The 26,048-nt window shown below is 42.9% G+C and overlaps 1 protein-coding gene across 3 annotated transcripts in view; it reads right to left on the reverse strand.

Annotated features, from left to right (window-relative positions):
- The window catches only part of LOC140396161 (A disintegrin and metalloproteinase with thrombospondin motifs 20), a 529,969-nt gene that overhangs the window by 186,244 nt on the left and 317,677 nt on the right, over positions 1-26,048 (reverse strand). For all 3 annotated transcript variants that reach the window (XM_072484409.1, XM_072484408.1, XM_072484410.1), the window contains 4 exons: positions 21,752-21,916; positions 18,340-18,633; positions 12,132-12,293; positions 10,513-10,689 (listed from right to left, as the gene is read on the reverse strand). In XM_072484409.1, the coding sequence (XP_072340510.1) occupies positions 10,513-10,689; positions 12,132-12,293; positions 18,340-18,633; positions 21,752-21,916 (798 nt within the window). The remainder of the gene's footprint in view (positions 1-10,512; positions 10,690-12,131; positions 12,294-18,339; positions 18,634-21,751; positions 21,917-26,048) is intronic.

Below are 26,048 nucleotides of genomic sequence, written 5' to 3' on the forward strand. Positions count from 1 at the left end.
CGATGCGTGGCTCCCCGCGCATTCCTGGTTCGCATGCCGGATGGCTCCATTCTTAGGCGCAATCGCCGGGCTCTTCGCCTACTTCCACGCTCGCTACGGTAACTTACACCGACACCGCGCCCTCCTGTTGTTCCTGATCTCGACTTCATGGAGGTTCCTGCCACCATGCCCCTTCCATCGTCAAACGTGGCCTGGCCCATTCCTCAGCCGGAGCATCCAGACCCACCCTTGAGGCGGTCAACCCGAATTCATCGCCCACCTACTAGACTGGACTTATGAGCCTGTTTGCACATTGAACTCATAATACCACTGTGTTAATATGTTTCTGTTCTTCCTTGTCGTTACAGGAGTTCGTTTTTGTCGTTCAACATTTCCCCGTTCTTTGTTTATGATACAACCTCGTTGTTATGTCGCACCCGACATCGCCCCTTGTATATAGTTTAGCCCCATGTACATGCTGTAGATATTGCACACACACACATTCAGCTGCACTCAGTACACATCTCTATTTATAACCACATAGGCACATGTTCTTGTACAAAAGGGGGGATGTCGTGATATTCAGGTAAACATCATAGCACATACATACGGATGGACAGATCAACGGACCAATCAACACACACACAACACCACAGACAATCACAGGCAAGAGCATACACAGTACAAAACAGGGAGCATGACACTTCCTGAGGATTCCAGCAGAAGACAGCTCAGGGCACAGAGCTCATAGCAAACCACTCAGACATCCACCATGTGCTGAGTGCCACTACAAGATAGTATTAGGAATAGGTCCAAAGATTCTAGGGTTATGATTGAACCTCAATAACCAGTTTACCACTGTAAATAAATGTTAGTAATAAAACTGAGTTGTACCATTCGCAACCGTGTGGGGTTGTTCTCCGTAGGGAATGTTGAGAAGGGATTTAATAGAAGTGTTCAAAAATTACAAGAGCTCCAGACAGAGAAATTAGAGAATATATGTTCCCATTGGTGGAAGGGTCACAAACCAAAGGATATCATTTTAAAGTGATTGGCAAAGAAACCAACATGAGGAAAAACATTTTACTCAGAAAATGGTTCGGATTTCTTCCTGAGAGTGTGGTGAAAGCAGGTGCAATTGAGGCTTTTAAAAAGGAATGGGATAAACACCTGAAGAGAAAACATTAGCAGTGCCCTGGGGAAAGGGCAGGGGAGTGGAACTAGCTAAAGTGTTCCTGCAGAGAGTTAGCATGGACTCGATGGGCTGAATAGCATTCTTCTGTGCCATTCTCTGACTGGAAGAATCTTTACACAAAACAATCCATGAAGTAGTGGTACTAACCTGACGTACATTGTTTGAAATGTTGTGCGGTGCATTGTAACCCTCACCACTCAATGGAAACAGTGTGTAAAGGGGGCTAAAATCAATACAGTCTAATTATCCACCTAGTGTCATTTTACCTTCACCAAATTTGAAGCTCTCACTGTTGGAAGGTGAGGCATAATTTAAATCTAAAAGCTGTGGCCCAATGGTAACATCAAGGCTATAATGACAATTTAACCTCCATTCACCAGGCCCACACAAGAGCAACACTGGCAGCTGAGCCATGGCTGGAGCGTCCAAATGGTCATGAGAGGCGAAGAACTGTTTCAAATTAATGGGGGCAATTCTCCGATACGGCGGCCAAGTGTTCACGCCGTCGAGAACGCCGTCGCGTTCTACGACGGCGGGAACAGGGCCTGGGCACAACCTATTGGCCAGCACGGCGCTGGAGGGGTTAACGCCTCTCCAGCCTCTGTACGCAGCACCAAATGGGCGCGACACCAACCCGTGCATGCGCAGTTGGGCCGCACAATCCTGCACATGCACGGATAACTTCTTACGCGCGCCGGCCCCGACCCAACATGGTGTTCAGGGGCCAGCCACGCCGGAAAGTAGGCCCGGGCGGGAGAGGCCGGCCCACCCATCGGTGGGCTCCGATCGTGGGCCAGACACCATCGGAGGCCCCCCCCCCCCCCCGGGGAGACCCTCTCCCCCTCCCACAGGCCACCCCCCGAGCGTTCCTGCAGAGTTCCCGCCGACAGTGACCAGGGGTGAACGGCGCCGGCGGGACTTTGTCGTGTCGGAGCGGCCGCTCGGCCCATCCGGGCCGGAGAATCGGCAGCCCCGCCAATTCCAGCGGCCGGCGTCGTGCCAAATGCACCGCCGCAAATGGTGCTGATTCTCCGCACCTCGGAGAATCGCACGCCGGTGTCGGGGCGTCGTGGCACGGTTACTCCGATTCTCCGGTCCGGCGCGGAGCTCGGAGAATAGCCCCCAATGTCTTTTTCATTGGGCTCTTGTGGGCCAGTAAGAGCTGAAGTGCCATCCAGCAACATCTCCCCTCCTCACAGACTTTGCAAGGTGCTGTTGGACCTCACTTGCTCTGGATTTGTCTGCCCTTTCTTGGCATCATTATCACCTGGCAAAGCCCCTTGCCAGATGCTAAGCATGCTGAACATCAATCCCTTGGGTCTTGACCCAAATCTTGCTCCTAGTCTGCCACCCGCATCAGGAGAGAAACCGTTCTCAGTTATTCAGGCCCAGGCCTCAAGCTGCACTTCCCACAGTGGGGGAGGTGTGAGGTGCGGGTGGGGGTCTCCCTCACTTCCACAGCCCTACTTGTCCTCAGTTAACATCCCTAAAGCTCAGTGAGACACGACTGACCAGTAGCTGTGAGGGAGGGGGAAGGATTGTGTCCACAGAGATTTACAGCTTCATTCGTCTGCTGTAGTCAGTAATTCCCTCTTATACACTGTCAGAACAAAACAAGACGACCATTTTAAATGATCTGAAGACAAACAAGTGTTTCACATTATGTTTCTATCATGGTTCAGAGCAATTTTCCTCAGCAGACATTTGGAGAAGGTGGATATTTTTCAACAGTCATCTCATTTTAAGAGAATCACATATCAAATTCCCAGCCGTATTCATCGCGTTTATGATGTATTGAGCTCTCTTGAGTTACAGCAAAAAAAAATAATGTAATTGATAACACACCAAAAGAGATGATCTATTTAAAGACAACATTACAAATGCCATATTTTCCTGAATATTGCCAGATCAGTCAAATTTTCTGCTTGACATTTTTGTCCCAGTTATAAATGAAACAGAAGTTTCATTGGTACGATGTCTTTCCTGGACTTCACAAGTCAATTCCTATTAATGGAGATCATTTATTATTATTACCTACCCAGCCATTTTGTGTGCTTCACTTCGTCGTTCTGCAGTTTCCACACTTTGGCCTAGAAATATACTGGGGCCTGAATCACAGGGCGATACTGGTGCTGCACAGGTCTCATTCGGTTAGACCACAGCTAATTGGCCTGTTGCCCTCATTTGGTCGTTTTGAGTTTTGAGAGTAGGGACTAGCCGAAGTTCCGGAGGCCATTTATCGGTAACAGGGCAGGAGTGAATCCAACTGGCTCTGGTGCTGTCCTGGAGGGCATTGTGGATAGCACAATTGCTTCACAGCTCCAGGGTCCCAGGTTCGATTCCGGCTTGGGTCACTGTCTGTGCGGAGTCTGCTCATCCTCCCAGTGTGTGCGTGGGTTTCCTCCGGGTGCTCCGGTTTCCTCCCACAGTCCAAAGATGTGCAGGTTAGGTGGATTGGCCATGCTAAATTGCCCTTAGTGTCCAAAATTGCCCTTAGTGTTGGGTGGGGTTGCTGGGTTATGGGGATAGGGTGAAAGTGTTGACCTTGGGTAGGATGCTCTTTCCAAGAGCTGGTGCAGACTCGACAGGCTGAATGGCCTCCTTCTGCACTGCAAATTCTATGATAATCTATGATAATTAAGTCCAGCAAAGTAACTAGGGAGGACGCAAGCAGGTGGAAAGGATACCCACCCCCAACCAATGGGGTCCACTTTAAATATGTACATCAGCCTCCAATGATGCAATGAAGGGGAGGATTTGGGGAGGGGATCCTGATCTGTCATTTAAACTGAAGCTCTGGTGGGGAGCAGTGAGGGTTTCTCTACTAGGCCCAACTTGCCAGCAGAGGGATTGTTGGCCCGAAAAGGTCCAAGCAATATGTTTTAAAAACTTTTCCAGGTTGCCTTAAGGGCCAGGAAGAACAGGATTGTTCCTTAGGACCCCACAAGGAAACCTCCCCTCCCCCACCACATCCCCCCCTCCCCCCCCCCCTCCCGCGCCCCACCTCCCCTTCCCCTCTTACCTCAATCCTGAGTGACACTCCACCCCACCCCTACGTACCACTTAACTAACTACTGGGATCAGTCCCTATGGTCACTGGCAGTGATCTCCTGCGAGCTTAATTCCCACTCCTGCCACCTAGGGATTTGTCAGCTTTGAGGTGGGAGTTGGCAAGTCGATAAAGAAATGAGGCCCAGAAGTTAACTTATCTTCAGACCTTGCTATAGGAGCTGGCCTCTTTGGCAGAGCGGTCCCACCCAACGGAAAGCAGGGCCAAATTTCAACACAAGTCAACAAAGCACATTTGTGACACAAGTCTGTTTAGAAATAGCATTTGTTTACTGCTCTGAATTTATTGTTGTTTAGAGTGCCACACAAAAGTAACTGCATTCCAGTCACTAAAACATGCAGGCTTTACATTTTGATGAACTGTGGTTCCTCATTTAAGAGATTCAGGCTGCAACTTCCAACCAAACCCTTGGTTGGCATGTGGTAATGGGAGGGTATCGGTGTAAGTGACCTGTTATGCATTCCAGGGTGCTTCCCCAGATGGTAACAATTTAACGTGTTTGCCACCCATATGACTTGTGAACAGATATGGAAAAAAAGGTAGCACAGCTTAAGAAAGCTGTCACGACAAGGGTAGACTATGTTTCTGGCACCAGATAAAAGACACAAGTAAGGCATGCCACAAAGTGTTGCCTACTAATATGGTCTACATTTACTGCTGGCCATTACTAACCTCTCACATTGTCATACCCCTGATAGAAACTTCTCAAGGGCAATTATGGGTGGGCAATGAATGCAGATCTAACCAGTGACACTCACATCCCCCAAAAGTATGACAAACATAACCAGTTAGTGAAGGAAGAATCCAAACCCAATCGTTAATTGTAATAGATTTATTCACAGAGTGAAATATTGCAGGCATTTATCTCCCGACTACATTCTACTCTTGTGTTAGTAAGTGTCACTTCATATGGGCTCAAGTAATCATCCAATCAAAGTTCTCCACCTGTATATACTTAACTTCAAATGGTATAATTAACATTACACAACGCTACAACCCTTTTAATACCATCACACTCCAATATGTTCAGGCTGTAACCTACATTTTTACAGATTTGGGCTACTGATACATTCAGAGGACGTCCCGTGTATTTATGCCACTTTGATTTTCGTGGAAGGGCTGCAGATTGCCCAGCCTATCCACTAGCAGCTGGCCACCCATCATGCCAGCATAGACTTGGTGGGCCAAATGGCCTTCTTCTTTCTGTGACTCTAGTCATGGAAAGTAGGTGCTCCTTCAACTTACAACCTGTCAATTTACAATGCTTCATCTCCTTTGTCACTCACTTCCAAACAGGTATGCGCATAACCAGAGAAACATCACAGTATCAATTAACACAAGTGCTACTTTAAGGTGCACCTCGTCAACACTTCTAGGCCTTGGAAAACAGCCAGTGGCCCAGAATCCTCAGTATTCTCTGTCCGGCTCATCATTTGCAAACATTAACACTGCTGCACTTACCACACTGAAACCAGCTATTAAGCTTCAGGAGGCCAGGATTAAGAGAGCCTTGTGTTTTTTTGGGTGGCAAATGGCGATTCTCTGCACACCTTCACCTCGACTTCACTGGGGCAGATATTACCTCCCATAGAAGGGAAGCGGCTTTACAGGTATCACGTCTAATCTCCTGGATTGGTTTAGACCACCTGAGGGGCCAGAGAGCAATTTTCCACAGCAGCTTTTTTTCCTCTTACTGGCGCTGGGATTTTCTTCAATTTCTTACCTCTCCGAGGCAGTTGTATGGCTGTTGGATGACAGGAAGTGTTTGGTCATCAGCACCAGTGTGTGGCAGACTTGAAGGATCAGTTAGTATTTTCCTATCCATCATTTCCGTATCTGTGTATAATCACAGTGCGCAGCTGAGGAAATGGCGGCGGCTAAAGATGAAGACCCTGATGCCCGAATGGCCACGTGGCTGTCATCAATGACCCCCTCATAATTTGGGAATACAGCAGTCAGTAATGCTGCCATCTGACAGACGAGACAAAGGAGGGTAGCACGGTGGCGCAGTGGTTAGCACGGGACTATGGCGCTGAGGACCTGGGTTTGAATCCCGGCCCTGGGTCCGTGTGGAGTTTGCACATTCTCCCCGTGTCTCCTTGGGTTTCACCCCCACAACCCAAAGACGTGCAGGTTAGGTGGATTGGCCACGCTAATTTGCCCCTTAATTGGAACAAAAAAAATAATTGGGCACTCTAAATTTTTTTAAAAAGAGACAAAGGTGGAAGAATTATGGGGAGTGACAGTCCCACAGTGATTGCCACTGGCAGTACCATCCCTGCGGTGCACATTGGCGGCAGGTCTCCACACAGATGGCACGGGTCTGTCATTGGTTTCAAGCTGCCCGACTCCTGTTGAGGAGGCAACTGAACTCGGAGGCAACTCAGTATGTTGCTTGAGCTATGTGCCACGCCCATAATGTTGAATGCAGAGCAGGCAGCCCTTGCAGAGGTGTTGCACAAAAATCAAAGGATGTGGCCCCTTAAACAGAAGTGACTGTATGTCAGGAATGGGAGGAAGAGCTGGCAGGCAAAAGGGCATTTCATAAAGGGGAAGCTTTCACCCAGGATGCTCTAATTGGAGACTAATGAAAGACCAACAGCTTATGGGAAATCAGCTTCTACTAACTGGGGCACAGACCAAACCATTGAACAACAGGCTATTTTCATATTCTAATGAAAATAGTTTCAACAAATGACTCAGTAAAGATTTCAATAGTTTACACCATAATAAACACACCAGATAGATTCTACAATATTGTACTCTTTAATATTTTACAATTTGAAAATAAGTTTGTGAACAAGGTAATTATTTTTTATATGTCATCTAAAATAAATATTATCATTGAAAGAATGTAAAAATAAATACACTTTAAAAAGAAAAAAGATTTTAAGTGTCTTCAGCGCTGATGATGCAGCATTCACTGCAACCCATTCATTTTAGCATACTGGTTATTTTGGATGGGCAAAGATGAGCTCATCCATGGAGGCCTTGCTCAGAGTGCAGAAGGCAAATCGTGCATCACAATTGGCAAGTAACAAAAAGAAAATGGGTGTATTATACAGAAGCACAGGCGAACAAAGATGAATTGCATCGTGAACAAGTAAATGTTAGCAAACAGAAAACAGGAAGGCCACATGTTTGACTGGAGAAACACAGGACAAACTGACAAAAAAGCAAATCAAAATGCAAATCACACTTGCTGAATGGACAAATAGACATTATTTGCAAACTACCATTGACAGGGAAAGTGACTTTTTCTGGCGACTCGAACATGATACCTGGTGGGCAATGTGCCTTGTTCAAGTTATTTTTACATCCGCTCAATAGAATAAAACGTAAAGCAACGGTGCCATTGTTGAAAATCATTTTCTTAATCCTTTTCATTTGGGCCGAGGAGAGCGTCACATCATTTTCACCATAAACACACCAAAAACAAGAGCTACAATGACAGAATCTATATCATGTGTGGAAGCAAATAATTAGAAAGGTTGGTCAAAATTATTTTCATGAAAATGATGTCCTTTCTTGGAATACTTTGAGCAGATATTTTTGGTTCTTATTTTGATTGATATGAGAAAAAGTGTCACTTTTGTTGGTTACCAAACTCATCCCACTTGATTTCAGTTAAATAAAGATTGGCACATACTTTGGCCAAGTCTTTACTGATATTCTTCTCCAGCCTCTGAAGGTCGCTACTGCTGCTGCATATTACTAAACTTCTTCCCTCATTCAAGGGGAGTAAAATAATCTGTCTGAGTCCTCAATGCCCTTCACAAAGCTGGCCTATGAATGGGTAATAAGAGGTCAGTTTCTATGCAGCAAACATCTCAGAAGCTTCCCAATAAATTTAAACTGAGCTCTCAATGTCCGTAAAGGGCTCTAACATTCTGATTTCATGATCAAAGTCCAAGCACACTGTGATATCTTCTGCTTACTCTGATGAGAGATGGCAATTGAATTGTTCAGTAAGAAGTCTTACAACACCAGGTTAAAGTCCAACAGGTTTGTTTCAAACACTAGCTTTCGGAGCACTGCTCCTTCCTCAGGTGAGGAAGGAGCAGTGCTCCGAAAGCTAGTGATTTGAAACAAACCTGTTGTAAGACTTCTTACTGTGCTCACCCCAGTCCAATGCCGGCATCGCCACATCAATTGTATTGTTGAGAGGGAAGAGGACTTAAATTGGGTATATGAAGAAATAGAGATTAAAAATTAACATTAAAGTGACTGACTTAAAGGGATCCTGAACAGGGGTCAGATAGTTATATTCAGGATAAGGGGCAATCAGGATTTTTTAAAAATCTGTTTGGGAAGGAACCTAATCAAAGATTAAGGGTAGAATTTACCGCTGATCACACCGACGGAATATTGCTGTCCCACTGACGGCGCACGGATTTCCCGGTGACGAGGAGTGGAGTCAACAGGAAATCCCATTGACAACGGCGGGAGCAGAAAATCCCACCTCCGCTGCTGAAAAACACATAGCGGGTTGCTCAGTAAATCCCGCCCTAAGTAAAAATATTACCCCTTGACTTAAAAATGTAGTCAATTCATTTCGAGAATCAGAGTTTGATATAAATACAGCAAACCTGAAGCATTTTTTAATGCATTTTATTTGGTCATAGTTAAAAGTTAATGACACATTGACCACCAAGGTAAAGTGTTAAGTTGTCAGTAAAAGAAACTTGCCGCAACCAATGCACAGAGTGACTTTACCAATGTCACCAATATAAACAAACCAAATGAGTGATTATCCAACTGTTTTCCCATCATCTGTATAAATAAATATGCAATATTGGCATTATAACTATATACCTTAAAAGGCAAAATAGGAAAAGAAAAGTTTTGCAACACTTCCAATTAGTTTAATGAAAGGATCCATTGCCTGTAATCTGTAGAAATCCGAAGCACTGCAGCGCTGAGCGTCGACCGGAAGCACAAAGATATGGTTAAACTTTTGCACAATGTTGCCAACAAATTAAGTATCAAAAGCTGCATCACCGTGAAAGTGAATGGAGGTATTTTGCAATTTGTTCTATTGCACCTGGATCAGCATGTTTTGAGGTAATCATCTGTTAAATGCTACAAACAACTAACCACAATGAAACTCGCAGTCAGCAAGTCATTTCCAATGTAGTTAAAAAGAATAGTCGCTACAGCGCTGGTCTGATTCTCTTCAATTCAATGAATCAAATGCCCTCAAATATCAGGTACTTTTGTACCTGTGATGTTTACAGCTTTCCTCGTGTAGGTATATGGGCCACTGCCCATATTGCCTCGGACACTACTGGCGCATCCACCAACTGTGACTGGGTCTCCCCAGCAAGGAACAGGTCCAAAGAATGGATACCAACTCCTTGATGAACTTAGAGTGTTCATCAATAATGAGATAAATACTCATCTTCCATGTGATGTATTTTACATATATAAGATAATAGAGCTAAGTTATTTTAATAATATTCTGCCATCCACGTACAATCTGTATTTGTTATACATTGCATTAGATTCTGAAATGAGAAGAGGGTTTATTACAGCAAATCCCACATCATTTCCATTGTGCAATTTTTGTTCTTGTTGCTTTTTTTGCATACAGACCCTAAAGTGTGTCTGTGGATATTAACAGCACCCGTCAAAAAAATAGCATTAAAAAATGTGCATAACAAAGAGTTTCCTCGTTGCATTCATAGTTAAAACAAACATTAAAGATACAGACTGTACAAAATTACACTATTATACAAATGATCTGGTTTCCATGTGTTGCCGTTTTGATCCATTGCTATTAATAAAGAACTCCCTATACACAAATTTACAAATTATTCATGGTGATTACAGGGTAACCATTAACCAAGTGAAACCGATGGAAAACAAGTTATACAATACCATTATTTTTTCCAGTATAAAAATGCTTTCATTCTACATCTAAAACCAGCCAGCTATTTAGTTCTATAATTAGCCATATGTGGCTATTGATGCCAAATTCTTCAAAGGCTGTTAGTTACCATGACTTTAATAATGCCTTTTATTCATCATGAAGCACTAATTTAATTCTTGACCTGAAAATGGGACAGCTACATGAACTGAATCCCTGGCAACAGTTTGCCTTCTACCTCCTCCCTTCTCCTCATAAACATTTACTTGTTTGGCTATTGCTTATGTTACATTCAGGAACAACATTAATTACATCTCGCTGCAACTCAGCACAAATGTACGATGATTTTGAGTAGATTCATACAAATACTAGAGAAAAAGAGAAAGAATACTATCGTACCGAATTCCATGGTCCTCGATGCCATGAAACGCCACCAGGACAAGGATGCATGTTGCACTGTTCCCTATCAGGAGGCTTTTCCAAGATGTCGCAGTTTTGGTCACTCAGTCTTTGCCCATGTGGCAGTTGGCAGATAACCAATCTCGTTCTTGTTCCACCATCACATGGTTGTGTACACTGCACAGCAATCAGAAACCATAATGAGACCTGGGCATACAATAGGTTAACTGGCGACTGCAGCCAAATGGGATGCGATCGCAAGTATCTCAACATGCTAAACTCATAACATGTAGCCAAGGCTGCACGACCTTTAATACACTTCAATCAGCCATTAGTCCTGGAATTAAGACTTTACTGGCTCACTGCTGGCTTTCTGGTTGTAGAATTTTGTTGTGGAGTCAGCAACTTTATTTTTATGCTTGGAAACAAAATGTTGCAATCATCAAATACTGACTTTGAGGGAATAATGCAAAAAGATGAATATTAGATTCTGCGGTTCTTTCACACACAACACAAATCATTGACGCAAACAACCAGAATCTATACAAGCTCCTTTAAATTTGTAAAACTTTCCAATGGAGGCCATTCACGGGAGCCTTATCAAACAACCACATTGACAAGAGCCACCCAAGGAGATATGAGGATATGTAGGGATATCATGGTTTTGTTGTAATTCACTGACTGACCACTAGGAGTCTCACTAGTATACAAGTGAATGTTAGTCAGCTGACCCCTCAGACTGGCTGGAGGACGCCAAAGAGAGAGGCTGCTTGTGCATGATTTTACTGTTTTCCATTTGTTCTCTTGTATAGAGTTTACTCACAGTTAAAGTCAATTGTTTACAGCATTGACTACAAGTGTTCTTGTAATAAATCAGGCCATCTGACAAGAACATTACAGGAATGACGACTAAAGGCTTGGTCAAACAGATTCAAGAAGTGTTTTGATGATTGAGGAAGGAATTCCAGAGCTTTTAGGGTCAAGGAATCTGAAGACTACTTCACGATTGTGTAACCCAACCATTTTAAAGCTTTGATAGTCTGAGAAAATCATGGCTCAGACAGATCCGTGCCAGAATATCTGCCTTCATAACTAAGATGGTGTTGTGCGTAGAATCCACTGAAGAGACTATCGATGTCATCAATAGAATAGCAAGCAAGTGAACTGAATAGGAGATTTTAAAAATAACATGTGTCCTCGTTGTTTACAAGCAGCTGTTTAAAAGCTAAAGGCACAAACAAATGTTAACATCATATCAACTGACTGGAGCGTCGGTAAGAACATTTTAATGATTTCCTAAATGCAGACGTGAATGGGTTTGGGTCGTGAGCAGCCAAACGTTACAATTAGTTTGTGGGAGTCGAATCTATGTGGGGGAACATGACTCATTTCTAGTCCATTGCTCCAGCTCCTTGGCCGCAACTACACAAGTACTAAGCACAAGGGCAGAATGTAAGGATAATATTTATGATAACCATGTGCCAATTGAGATCAATTGTATTGTTCATGAAAAGTCACACTCAGAAAACTTAAACTGTAAATAAAAAGTACTTCGACACAGAACTGAAAGGATTTGGTGTAAATTTTAGAAAATGCAATTCAATTCTCAGAATATGTACCTCGCCCCAGTTCCCGTAATTCCAATGAGGACAGGTTCCAGCGTCGCAATGCCTGGTCTCTGCAGGTTTTGCTCTCTCGTCACAGTAGTTGGCAGTGCGTCCTTCTGCATCTTGGCAGACAACCACTCGACGCTGAAATCCACCTGTGCAAGTGCTAGAGCACTGAAATATTGTTTGTCAATAAGTATCTTTGGAAAACCATTTAAGTTTAGGGTTTTAAATCAATGGCTGAGTTCTCTGACAACAGTGAATCGTAGAATTTACAGTGCAGAAGGAGGCCATTCGGCCCATCGAGTCTGCACCAGTCCTTGGAAAGAGCACTCTACGTAAGCCCACACCTCCACCCTATCCCCACATCCCAGTAACCCCATCTTTTTAGCATGGCCAATTCCCCTAACCTGCACATCTTTGGACTGTGGGAGGAAACCGGAGCACCCGGAACATAGAACATAGAACATTACAGCACAGAACAGGTCCTTCGGCCCTCAATGTTGTGCCGAGCCTTGTTCGAAACCAAGATCAAGCTATCCCACTCCCTGTCATTCTGGTGTGCTCCATGTGCCTATCCAATAACCACTTGAAAGTTCCTAAAGTGTCCGACTCCACTATCACAGCAGGCAGTCCATTCCACACCCTAACCACTCTCTGAATAAAGAACCTACCTCGACATCCCTCCTATATCTCCCACCCTGAACCTTATGGTTATGCCCCCTTGTAACAGCTACATCCACCGGAGGAAATAGTCTCTGAAGAGGAAACCCACGCAGACACAGGGAGAACGTGCAGACTCTGCACAGACAGTGGCCCAAGCCGGGGATCGAACCAGGGACCCTGGATCTGTGAAGCAACTGTGCCAACCACTGTGCTTCCATGCTATCCGTGGGGGGTCGGATCAGGATCAGATGAATTCTTACTCCAAATGGACTTAAGATTCCTGACCTGAACGTAGACATTTTAAAACAATTAGGATGTTATTTTTATGTTTTCAGCTGATGGAGGGAACACAAATCGGCTGATCTGTGCGTCATGGAAATGTGGCATACACTACCCATGATTTCCCACTCAAAAACTAACATGGCAGTACACCTCCCACTTCTGGATATTTGGAATGCCAGTGAGGCTTCTCACCATTAGTATGACCTTCGGGAATTATCCTCTCATGGAAACACATATGGAGATATTTTCTGTTATTCAATATTGTTGATTCATTATAAAGTGGTTTTGAAGAGCAAAGATTGAATATGCTTTATCGTCCTTACAAACTCTTTAGTCAACTAGTTAATGCATGGCAAATTAGGAAAAGGACAGGGCAGCATGGCGGCGCAATGGTTAGCACTGCTGCCTATGGCGCTGAGGACCCGGGTTCGAATCCCGTCCCTGGGTCACTGTCCGTGCGGAGTTTGCACATTCTCCCCTTGTCTACGTGGGTTTCATCCCCACAACACAAAGGTGTGTGGGTTAGGTGGATTGGCCACACTAAATTGCCCTTTAATTGGAAAAAAATAATTGAGTACTGTAAATTTGTAAAATAAAAAATTGGGAAACGGATTGACAACAAGAACTACTACCCAATGCCTTGGAGCAGGAGTAGACAATTCAACCCCTCGTGCCTGCTCCACCATTCAACACGATCATGGTTGACCTGATTTCAGCCTCATCTCTGTTCCTACCTGTTCCCATAACTCTTCATCCCACTACTAATTAAAAAGCTATAATTTGTTAAATTAGTTTAGTTTTCTGACATCCATTGCACTCTGGGGTAGGGCATTCCACTGATTCACAGCCCTCCGAATGAAGTAAATCCTCCTTATTTCTGTTTTAAATCTACCATCCCTTAGCCTAAAACTATGGCCTCTCATTTTAGAATGTCCAACAAGAGGAAACATCCACTTCACGTCTACCCTGTCAATCCCCTCGAGTATCTTATGTCCCTCAATTAGATCTCCTCTTATGCTTCGAAACTCCAGCGAATATAAACTGCTCAATCTCTCTTCATAAGACAAATACTTCAACCCTGGAATCAATCTAGTGAACCTTCTCTGAACTGCCTCTAATGCATTTACATCCTTTCTCAAAAGGAGATCAAAACTGTGTGCAGTACTCCAGATGTTGTCTCACCAATGCATTTTACAGCTGCAACAGCACTTCACAACCTTTATCCTCTATTCCATTAGCAATGAATGCCAAAAGTCTATTTGCCTTCCTTATTACCTTCTGCACCTGCAAACTAACTTTCTGCAATTCATGCACAGGGACATCTAGATCCCTCTGCATTGAAGCATTTTGAAGTTCCTCTCCATTCAGATAAAAAGTTGACTTTTTATTCCTGCAACCAAAATGGATAATATCACACTTATCCACGTTAAATTCCATCTGGCAAATCTGTCCCATTACTACTTCCTAAATAATAAATGACCCATCCACCTAACCTATGCAAATCCATTTGTAAATTTTGTATTTCCTCATTACAACTTGCTTTCCCCCCTATTTGAGTGATGTCTACAAATTTGGTATGATACATTCTACCCCTGCATTCAAGTCATTAATACTTTGGGTCTGAGGACTGAACCCTGCGGCACACCACTGGGTACAGCTTATCAATAGAAAAAGACCCATTTATCCCCACTCTCTTCTTTCTATTGGTTAGTCAATCATCTATCCAAGTTAATATATTATCCCCAACCCCTTGGAATTATACCTTGTGCATTAATCCTCTGTGCGGCACCTTATCAAATGCCTTCCGGAAGCCCAGATACACTAAGTCTACAGGACCCCCATTATTCACTTTGCTTGTTACATCTTCGAAGAACTCCAGAAAGTTAGTCAAACATGATTTACCCTTCATAAAACCATGCTGACTCTGATGGATGGTGTTTTAACTTTCCAAATGTCCCATTACTACTTCCTTAATGAATTCTAATGAATTTCCAACAACAGGCAAATAGTTTCCTACTTTCTGACTTTTTCAGTTTTGAACAGGGACATTACATCACCCTTTTTCGAATCCACTGGGGCCTTTCCAGAATCCAAGGAATTTTGGAATAATATAACCAATGCCTCCATTATCTCTGCTGCCACTTCCTTTCAGACCCTAAGATGTAGGCCACCAGGCCATGGGGCCTAGTCTGCCCTTAATCCTGATAGCTTGCTCAGTACTTTTCCCTAGCGATGGTGATTGTCTTAAGTTCCTCATTTTCCACAACCTCTGCAAATCCTGTTAATATTGGGATGGTTCTAGTGTCCTCCACCATGAAAACCGAGGCACATATTGATTTAGTGTCTCTGCCATTTCTGTGTTCCCTATTATTAACTCCCCAGTCTCGTCCTTTACGGGACCAACATTGACTTTAGCTATTCCCTTCCTTTCTATATACTTATTACAGAATCTTTTACTAATTGTTTTTATATTTTTTGCTAAATTTTTCTGAATTTTCCTTTGCTCTTTATATTAGACTTTTAGTAACCCTCTGTGGGACTTCAAAAGTTTTCCAATCCCCCAGCCTGCCACTGATATTTGCAATATGGCATTCCTTAATTTTTGCCTGACGTTATCCTTAACCACCTTTCTTAGTCATGGATACATTTTCCTCCTTTTACAATCTTTCTTCCTCTCTGGAATATATTTTAGTTGGGAGTAAATGAATATCTCCTTAAATGTCTGCCACTGTTCATCAACTGTACTACTTTTTAGTCTTTCTGCCTGGTTCACGAGGGCCAAATCTGTCCTCAGGCCTATGTAATTTCCTTGGTTTAACACCAGAACACTGGTGTGAGACTCAAGTTTATTGCCCTCAAAGTAAATTTGAAATTCAAGCAATGATCATTCTTGCCTAGAGAATCCTTTACGACAAGATCATTATTTTTTAAATTTAGAGTACCCAATTCATTTTTTTTCCAATTAATGGGCAATTTAGCGTAGCCAATTCACCTACCCTACACATCTTTGGGTGGTGCGGGGAGACTCACACAGACACGGGGAGCATGTGCAAACTCCACACAGACAGTGACCCGGGGCCGGGATTGAACCTGGGTCATCGGCGCCGTGATGCAGCAGTGTTAACCATAGCTCCACCATGCTGCCCTACAAGATCATTAATTAATCCCAACTCATTACACAATACTAAATCCAAAACAGCGCCTCTCCCTAGTTGGTCTGACAATATATTGCTTCAGGAAACAATCTCTATTACACTTTATGAACTCTCCCTCAAGACTACCCTTGCCAATTTCATGAACCCAGTCTATATGCATATTAAAATCCATGACTATTGTTGTACCTTTCTTACAAGCCCTCAGTACTACCTGGTTTATACTGTAGAACTATTATTAGGGATCTGTAGATCCAGGGACTTCTTTCCCTTGCTATTTCTTATTTCTACCCAGACTGACTCTACATCTTGATCTCCTGTGCCGACATAATTTCTCACTACACCACTGATCCATTCCTTTATGAAAAAAAGTTACTCTACCTCCTTTTCATTTCTGTCTAATCTTCTGAAATACTGAGTATCTTTGGATATTCAACTCTCAGACCTGGTCTCCTTGAACCATGTCTCAGTAATTACTACTAAACCATACTCCATTGTCTCTATTTGCGCAGCTAACTCATTAATTTGATTTTGAATGTTATGTGCATTTAAGTTTGTCCTATTACTAATTTTTCCCACTCTTCTATGATTCCCTCATATAATATGGCGTCCGCATGTTCTGTCCCTTCTTTTCATTATCTGGTAACAATTAGCCTTATCATTAACCTGCACTCTTACCTTCTCCTTACACTTTGATTTTTAAAATCTGCATGCAACTGATGCCACCCTACCATTATTTAGTTTAAAGTCTGAGTTACAGTCCGTCCCAATGGAAAAACTCTCTTTCCCCAGTAATGGTGCCAATGTCCCATGAACTCAACCCATTTCTCCCACACCAATCTTTGAACACGCATTTACCTCTTTAATCGTATTGACCCTGTACCAATTAGCTCGTGGCTCAGTTAGTAATGTGGAGATTATTACCTTTGTGGTGCCGTGGTCTGGCGGCAGGGTGCCACAGTGGTTAGCACTGCTGCCTCACAGCTCCAGGGTCCCCGGTTCAATTCCGGCCTCAGGTGACTGTGTGGAGTGTGCACTTTCTCCCCATGTCTGTGTGGGTTTCCTCCGGGTGCTCCGGTTGCCTCCCACAGTCCAAAGATGTGCAGGTTAGGGAGATTGGCCAGGCTAAATTGACCCTCAGTGTCCAAAAGATTTGGTGGGTTACTGGGTAACGGGGATAGGATGGAAGTGTGGGCTTAAGTAGGGTGCTCTTTCCAAGGGCCGGTGCAGATTCGATGGGACGAATGGCCTCCTTCTGCACTGTAAATTCTAGGATCTATGTAGTGCTTTTAAAATAGTAAAACATCTAAGGCACTTGTGAAGTTGAAATCAAGCCACATGGAGATATTAGGGACAGATGGACAAATGTCTAGTCCCAGAGCTGTGAATTAAATATTCAGGTTAGGTCAAGGATGCTCGGAAAAGGTCCAAAATCCTTCCAACCGTTTTCATTTTCTATGACTCTATCTCGAGGCAGAAGTCAGCTTGTATAAACTTTCATTAAATGCTTTTAGAAACACTGGATATTGTGAATGAAAAAGCAGTACCTGACAATTTCTGTGCTCACCCAGTTTTGGAGGTGACTTTATAATTTGAGAACTCATTATCATTTGCTTCTTGCAGCACTGTGTTTACATTGAAACATGAGTAGGCCATTCAGCTTCCTGAACCTGTTCCGCCATTAATTAGATCATAGCTGATCGGAATTTTAAAAAAAAATTTTGAGTACCCAATTCATTTTTTCCAATTAAGGGGCAATTTAGCGTGGCCAATCCACCTACCCTGCAGATCCTTGGGCTGTGAGGGCGAAACCCACTCAAACACAGGGAGAATGTGCAAACTCCACATGGACAGTGACCCAGAGCCGGGATTGAACCTGGATCTCGGCACCGTGAAGCAGCAGTGCTAACCACTGTGTTACCGTGCTGCCCTGCTGATCTGCACCTTAACTCTGTTTTTCGCTTTGCTTTTGTAATTCTTAATGGCCTTCCCGAATAAAAATCTATCAATCTCAGTTTTAAAATTTCATTTTTTTTACACAAAGCGCCTTCTTGGAAAAATAAAGAACTGATGAGCGACTCGGTTCAACAAAGTGCCTTTTAGTTATGCACATCACTTACTGCTCCCCAAGGTCCTGTCCTCCACTGACTCCCCCTTGATGGGCTGTTCCACATATTCTGACTGGTCACATCCTGGGAGGGATAGTCCACATGGGGCTGTGGGTAGTCATGCTGTGGGAAGTGTGCAGGGTAATCGTGTTGGTGATATATCCGGGGGCACGGGGGCATACTGCATTCTTGCTCCTGGTGTGGCCTCTTCATGACACTGCAATCACTCTCTTCTGTGATTTGATGGTGGTAGCTTGTGCAGACAACCTGACGGGTTACCCTCCCAGAACCACAGCTGGCAGAACACTGCAGGTAAATGGAAGAAAGAAGCAATGATCAACGTCAGTGCATTAACAAAGAGAGCTGAGCTCCCATGTTGTGTGAAGATCTGTAATGCAGGGATGATGGAATCACATTCTTTAGTAATTCTCACAGAATCACACACAGAAAGTGCCCATTCTGTGGACTCCACAGCAGCCACCTCCATTCCATCTGCCTCAATCTCAGTTTTTTAACATATATTACCAATCCCTTACTCTCATGTACTTGTCTAGTTTCCATTTGAAAACATCAAACCCACCTTCAACCATGCTCTAACTACTCTCTGAGTGAAGAAACATATCCTCATTTCCACATTGAGTTTATTCATAATTATCTTTCTTTATGGCCCCTGGATGGGGGTGAAGGCGGATGTTCTCTCCTTTCCCTCATTAACAGACTCCCGGAGTTCTGCATGGGTGGAGGCATCCGACTCCTCCCAGAGCTTCGGTCTGGTTGGGTGACCTCCTGTAATTTTGCAGTTGGGGAAGGTCAAATACATTGTCAAGGGGTCAGTTGAGGGCTCTTCCCAAAATGGCAGCCATTTTTTAAAAGTTAGTTACCGTCAGTTGTTGGGGGAAGTGGAGGGGGGGTGGAGGGGGAGTTTGTTTATGTTTGGGTGGGTAGGTTTTCTTGGATATGATCCATACAGTTGGTTGTGTTTCTTTTATTGTGTAAATTCTAACATCTGTGTTTTTATGGTTATATTGTTATTGTTAAAAATGAAAAAAATTGTTAATAAAAATAGACATATTTTTACATTTATGGTCCCTGGATTTGGATTTTCTCACAAGTAGTAAAAGTCTCAGCCTCTACCCTGTCCAACCCATTCATAATTTTTAAGTCCTGTATTAGGACTCCACCATGCCCCTCTTTCTTAAAAGCAAAAGCCCCAACAGGCTCAATCTGTCCCAATAACTGTAATCGTTTAGTTCTGGTAACCATTCTTGTAAATCTTTTTTGCACGTTACCCACGGTTTTGATGTCTTATTTATAGGTTGTAGGCCAGAACTGTGCATAGTATACCCAGTAAAGTCTGACCAGGTCCGATACAGGTCTAACATAGATTTACTAGTTTTAAAATCTATAACCCTTTAAATAAATCTAAGTGGTTTGTTCGCTTTTTGTTTCTTTACTGAACTGAGATATTTTGTTTTTAGTGATTTACTCGCTTGCATCTCTATGACTTTGTTTTACCCTTTTTACTTTCTTAGTTCCTGAGATGCAGGTGATGTTTTTGTTTTATTCGTCAGCAGTACATCAGCTCACATTAATTTATGTTAAAGCTTATTTGCCACTTTACTGCAAATTCTCTAATGTCCATTCGTATTATGCTGCATTCTTCTTCAATGTTAGCTCTGATCCCCAGTTTATTGGTATCATCTGCAAATTTTGATACTGAGCTGCCTACTCCTAAATCCAAAACGCTAGTGTAAATTTGAATAACTGTGAACACCACGTTCTATTTTTCTACAAACTACCCTTTACCCTGATTCTCCACTTTCTATTGCTTTGGCTGGTTCTGCCATCTATTCAATTCTTTGTCCTTTGACTTCATATTTTTATGTGCTTTATCCCTCAAGCTTTATCCCAAGTTTACCAAAGGCCCTTTTAAATACAAGAATCCAGCATTATGTGTGTCTACTTTTTCTGTTACCTCAACAAAGAATTCTACCTGGTTAGTTAAGGATGAGTTAGACTTTTGGAATAATATGTTGACTTTTTAAAAATATCATGTTTTTGTCTCTATGGTGGAGTAGTGGTATTGTCACTGGGCTAGTAATCCAGAGACCGAGCAAAACTTTGTGGGGATCTGGGGTTAAATCCTGCTATGACAGATGTTGAAATTTGAATTCAATAAAAATCTGCAATCAAAATCCCAGTGGTGACCAGGAACCCTTCTGTTTCACAAATGTCCTTTTGGGAAGGCAATCTGCCGCCCTTACCTGGTCTGGTCCACATGTGATTCCAGAGCCACAGCAATATGGTTGACTCTTGAAATGGCTTAGCAAGCCACTCAGTTCAAGGGCAATTAGGGATGGCCAATAAATGCTGGCCCAGCCAGCGAAGCCCACATCCCATATAAGAATTTAAAAAGAGAATAGCTTCCAGCACTTTTCCTATCACTGATGTAAAGTTGATTGGTGTATCGTTCCCAAGTTTTATTCCAGCTCCGTTCTTACATACAGAAGGAAAGGGGCTTTGTATATCTACTTGAAATGTGTAGAGCTATGTGGACAGAATGGGAGAAGAGGGACTAATTGGTACCTCTTCCAAAGATCCAGCTGAGCTAGCAGGATGGACCAAATAACCTCCTTCTATGTTTAAGATTCTACACTAAACCATGCACAGAAGGTCGCAGGTCCGGTTCTTCATCTAGGCTGAGTTAACGGAAACCTTTAGAGTGCTACAAATGGCCTCAATGCCATTAAGCCAGAAAAAGTAGCATTAACCCAGAGCTTTTGCTCCTGAAAACTGCCCAGAAACTGCTGCCACTGCATATGTCCATTCTGTCTGGATGTAACTGTACTCATTTGTGATGCCTTCCAATGTAATATAGCCAGCTGTTGCCATCTTCTAGCCTCAGTAATAGAGAATGACCGTTTGAGCAGAAGGTAAAGGAAACCAAATCCCGGCAACATTCATTTTAGCACATTCAGGAGCAGGAAAGAAAAGGGAATGTTTGGAGGCAATGGGAAAAGAAATTAGCACAACCATTCACATATATAGTCCTGAATCAAAACAGGTTTAAGTGAAGGTGGCACGAAGCTGGCACCTAAAATCAGAAATGTTTTACTGCTGAAAATAGCCTTTCCATCCTCTTCCTGATGTGTCCTGAGGTTCCTCTATAACCATTAAAATCTTGAGGAAAGGACAGTGATTGTGTAAGCTCCAGCCAAGAAAATGGTGTCAACGACAGGGCGCTAATATTGTTGGCTCCATCCCCTCACCAGAACTCTAGGTGAACAAACCTGCCCAATGGGAATGTGGAATAGTACCTTTAATTGCCACGGTTATATATGTGTCAAGCTTTGACCTGCCTGTAATAAAATGTCGCGCAGGCTTTCCAATAATGTTCTCGAATGTCATAAGCTGGATCACTTACGGATGACCACTCCCCAGCATGCCATTGTCCACATGGGCTGAAGCACGTCGACGCCTCAGGTGGGCGGGGCAAGTGAGCACAGAACGATTCATCGGCAATGCCACCCTGAGCATCTCTGCAGCTGACGTAGCGAGCACGCACTCCTTTCCCACAAGTAAGAGAACACTGGAACAACAATGGGTTTCCAAAGTTCAAGAAACAAATCATTGTAGCCTCAAAGTTACTTTTAAAATTTTGAGACATGAGGGAAATACAAAAAAAAGGCTACATCTTAAATGAGTGCATTTACATTGGCTAGGACTCATGGAAAAGGCCTCATAAACTTTACAAGAACTTATAAATGTCACCTACAATATGTCTCCTTGATGTTTGCATGAACAGTAATATATAATTATGTTGAAATACAGAATTAAATAAAACTAGAAAAACCTAATCATTTTTTAAAGCGGCATTTCAATGTAATTGACATCTAATCTGCTAGTTAGAACATAGAATCCCAATAGTACAGAAGGAGGCCTTTCAGCCTATCACGTCCATGCCGACCATCAGCAAGACCACCTAGGCCCACAACCCTGTCCCATCCCTGTAACTCCACCTAACCCTTTGGATGGTAAGGGTCAATTTATCATGGCCAATCCACCTAATTTGCACATCTTTAGATTGTGAGAGGAAACCCGAGCTCCCGGAGGAAAGTCACACAGACACGGGGGGAAAAGTGCAAACTCCACAGTCACTCGAGGCCTATATTGAGCTTGGGTCCCTGGCGCTATGAGGCAGCAGTGCTAACCACTGCACCACCGTAACATTGCTGCATTTACATCATACCAGCTGGATCTCCACTGGGGATGCAGATTGTTAAGGAGTCAATGAGAGACAACAGAGTAAGTTGCACGAGTCACCTACATCTACATCTCTGGACAGGAGGCTGCAGTGACATGCAAATTTCCTGGAAGGAACTGCTGACACCATAGAAGGGCTACCAAAACTTTAGCAGTACTTACCCCGTTCTCTAGGTTTAGCTACAGATCTCTGTGCAGTAGGTTCTCCGCCATCCACCATCGGTAGCGGAGTTCCCAATGCTGCGGAGAATCCCGTATCAGGCAAAAAACGGCATTGATGCCCCTCGCGATGCTCTGGTCCTCCGCTGGTGCCAGCATAGAGGTTCACACCCCGCACAAGTAGGATGAAGCAAATGGGTCACTTGAATCCATTTGCATCATTGTACTGGGCAGGACCCCCGATTCTCTACACTCCGTAATGCTCCAGCCCTCTGCACCGAAATTCACCCAGGCATGGATTGGTGTTAATATTTGCGAGTGTGACTCTTGTCATGTGAGAGTACCTTTAAAAAATGGGTATTTATAAATGGGTGTGTATATAAATATCTGTAGTGAGAGTACCTTTAAGAAATGGGTGTTTACTACTGCAGTGATGTCAGAGAGTGGGTGGAGCTCGGCTGTCTGTCAGCTTTTTAACTTTGTTTTAGAGTAGGCTGCAGGGTGTGTTTTAGTTTTATTTTCAGTGTGGGAAGTGAAGCCAGACAGAGCAGCTGTACTGTTGATCTCTCTACCATGAAAAGACTATCTCTTGATCATTTGGTGAATTCAGAATTATAAATGTTTTCAGTGGTGACTTTAACCTGATGTGCTTCTGATAAAGGTTTTGTTTTAAAGTCGTATGGATGTTAAAAAGGAAAGCTTAAAGGTTTACTTAGTGTTGTAGTCTTTGGGGGTTGTATTTGAATTAATGGTTGCTAAGATGTTCACTGTATGTTTTAAAAAGGTGAACTTGAGTTCATAGAATAAACATTGTTTTGCTTTAAAAAATACTTTTCCATTTCTGCTGTACCACACCTGTAGAGTGGGCCATGTGCTCCCCATACTACAAGCTAGTAAAAGTTGTGGGTCAGCATAGAGGTTCACACTTGGGGTTCTCTATACCCTGACCCATAACAAATTGGGGGCTCGAGAGGGATAAAAATCTATCTATTGGATTGACTTAGTGAACTTAAAGACAGTGAGGGCTGAGCATATAGTGGTTGCTTTTCTGGTGTGGTATTTTAGTTTAAGTAGGGAGTGTGTTGTGGACAATGGCTCTTTCAGAGGCTCAGAAGTTTTTGAGGGTGGAGACAGTCACACACAGTACCTTACAGACAGAGACTAAAAGCAGACTGTTAGATTTGGCAAAACCATTGCAGTTAACATTACCTGACAAAATGCGAAAAGGTGAGGTCATTATGGCGGTGGCTAAGCATTTAAAGTTACCTGAGATACAGTTTGACTCATTGGAAATGGCAAAAAATTCAGTTACAAATTAAACAAATGGAACATGAGAAAGAATTAAAGCAGCTTGAATACCAAAGAGAGAGAGAGGAAAAAGAGAAAGAGAGAGAAGAAAGGAAAACAGAAAGAATAGCCCCAGCAAAAAGAAAGAGAAAGGGAGATACAGATCAGCGAAAAAGTTAAAGAGAGAGAGTTTGAATTTCAGAAAATGGCCATGAAACATGACAGTCAGTTAAAATTGGCAGACGTAAAGGGAAACGTACAGTTGGATGATAGTGATGAGGATAGTGAGAAAGAGCGTCATAATGAAAGGCTTGGTGGGGATCTATTTAAATATGTCCAAGCATTGCCAAGGTTTGATGAGAAGGAGGTAGAAGCCCTTTTTGTTTCATTTGAGAAGGTAGATTAACAAATGAAATGGCCACAGGACATGTGGGTATTACTGATTCAAACAAAGCTGATAGGTAGGGCTAGTGAAGTGTTTGCATCACTACCGGAGGAGGTATCTGAGTCGCATGAGGAGGTGAAAAAATCCATCTTAGGTGCATATGAATTAGTGCCTGAAGCCTACAGACAAAGGTTAGAAATTTAAGGAAAGAATTTGGTCAAACATACGTGGAGTTTGAAAGGACCAAACAGAGTAATTTTGATAGGTGGATAAGGGCTTTGAAAGTAGACCAAACGTATGAAGCTCTCAGAGAAATTATACTTTTGGAGGAGTTTAAAATATCAATTCCTAATGTAGTGAGAACTCATGTGGAAGAGCAGAGGGTGAAAACTGCGAGGTTAGCAGCAGAAATGGAGATGATTATGAATTAGTTCATAAATCAAAGCTTGGTTTCCGCATCAGTTTCAGCCTGTGAGGGATAGAAACTGGGGACATGAGAAATACTCAAGTGGTAAAGGTAAAGGTGATCTGATGGGAGATAATAAGGAGAGTGTACCTCAGATTAAAAAAGAAATCCAGGAGTGTGGAAAAGAAATGAAAAGTTTCAAATGTTTTCACTGTAATAAACTCGACCATATAAAGTCACAGTGTTGGTGGTTGAAGGAAAGCACTGGGACAGCTGATGTGGTAAAACGGGACAAGACAGTGGGGTTTGTTAAAGTGGTAAAAGAAAGCCCAAGTGAAGCGAAGGAGTCGCAAAAGATTGTACAGCCTGATCAGAAGGTGATTGATAAGAAGGTGCCAGATCTCTTTAAAGAATTTACTTCTGTGGGTAAAGTTTACTCATGTGTATCAGGAGCAGGTAAAGAAGTCACAATTTTAAGAGATATGGGAGCTAGTCAATCTTTAATGGTAAGAGATGAGGAGTTATGTACTTTGGGAAAAATGTTGCCAGACAAGGTGGTAATATGTGGCATTCAGGGTGAGAGGAGTAGTGTTCCATTATATAAGGTAAGGTTGGAAAGTCCAGTGAAGAGTGGTGAAGTGGTAGTAGGAGTAATAGAGAAACTATCTTGTCCAGGAATACAGTTTATCTTGGGTAATAATATAGCTGGATTGCAGGTGGGAGTGAAAGCCCAAGTCACTTTCCTTGAGGAGTTTTCAATACCCTCGAGACAAAGGGGAATAATGCGATTTCTTGGCATGAGTGGATTTGATGGAATATTTGTGCAAAAGATTTGTAGCATGATTGCTCCACTGATGGACTTGCTGAAGAAACGTCAAAAATTTCAATGGACAGCGGACTTTCACCAGGCATTTGACTGCCTGAAAGCTGTGATAACCAATGCTCCTGTATTGGAGAATTACAAGGGACTCTGTGATCAGATTGAACTAAAGTATCTGACTTTAAAGAGACATGCCAAGGCGTAGACAAATGGACGGATCGTGCAGAGACCTTCTTGTTCAAAGAGACTGTCAATTGAAAGGATTTCAGTTGGGTGAAGAAGAACAAAAGAAAAATGGACTATATTATTATACCTGTTTGCGTGTGTTTTTTGAAACGAAAAAGTATATTTACTGTGTGCATTTCTTAAAGGATAGTGAAAAGGTGAAAAATGAAACCATC

The sequence above is a fragment of the Scyliorhinus torazame genome, chromosome 19, assembly GCF_047496885.1.
Source record: "Scyliorhinus torazame isolate Kashiwa2021f chromosome 19, sScyTor2.1, whole genome shotgun sequence".
Classification (NCBI taxonomy): domain Eukaryota; kingdom Metazoa; phylum Chordata; class Chondrichthyes; order Carcharhiniformes; family Scyliorhinidae; genus Scyliorhinus; species Scyliorhinus torazame.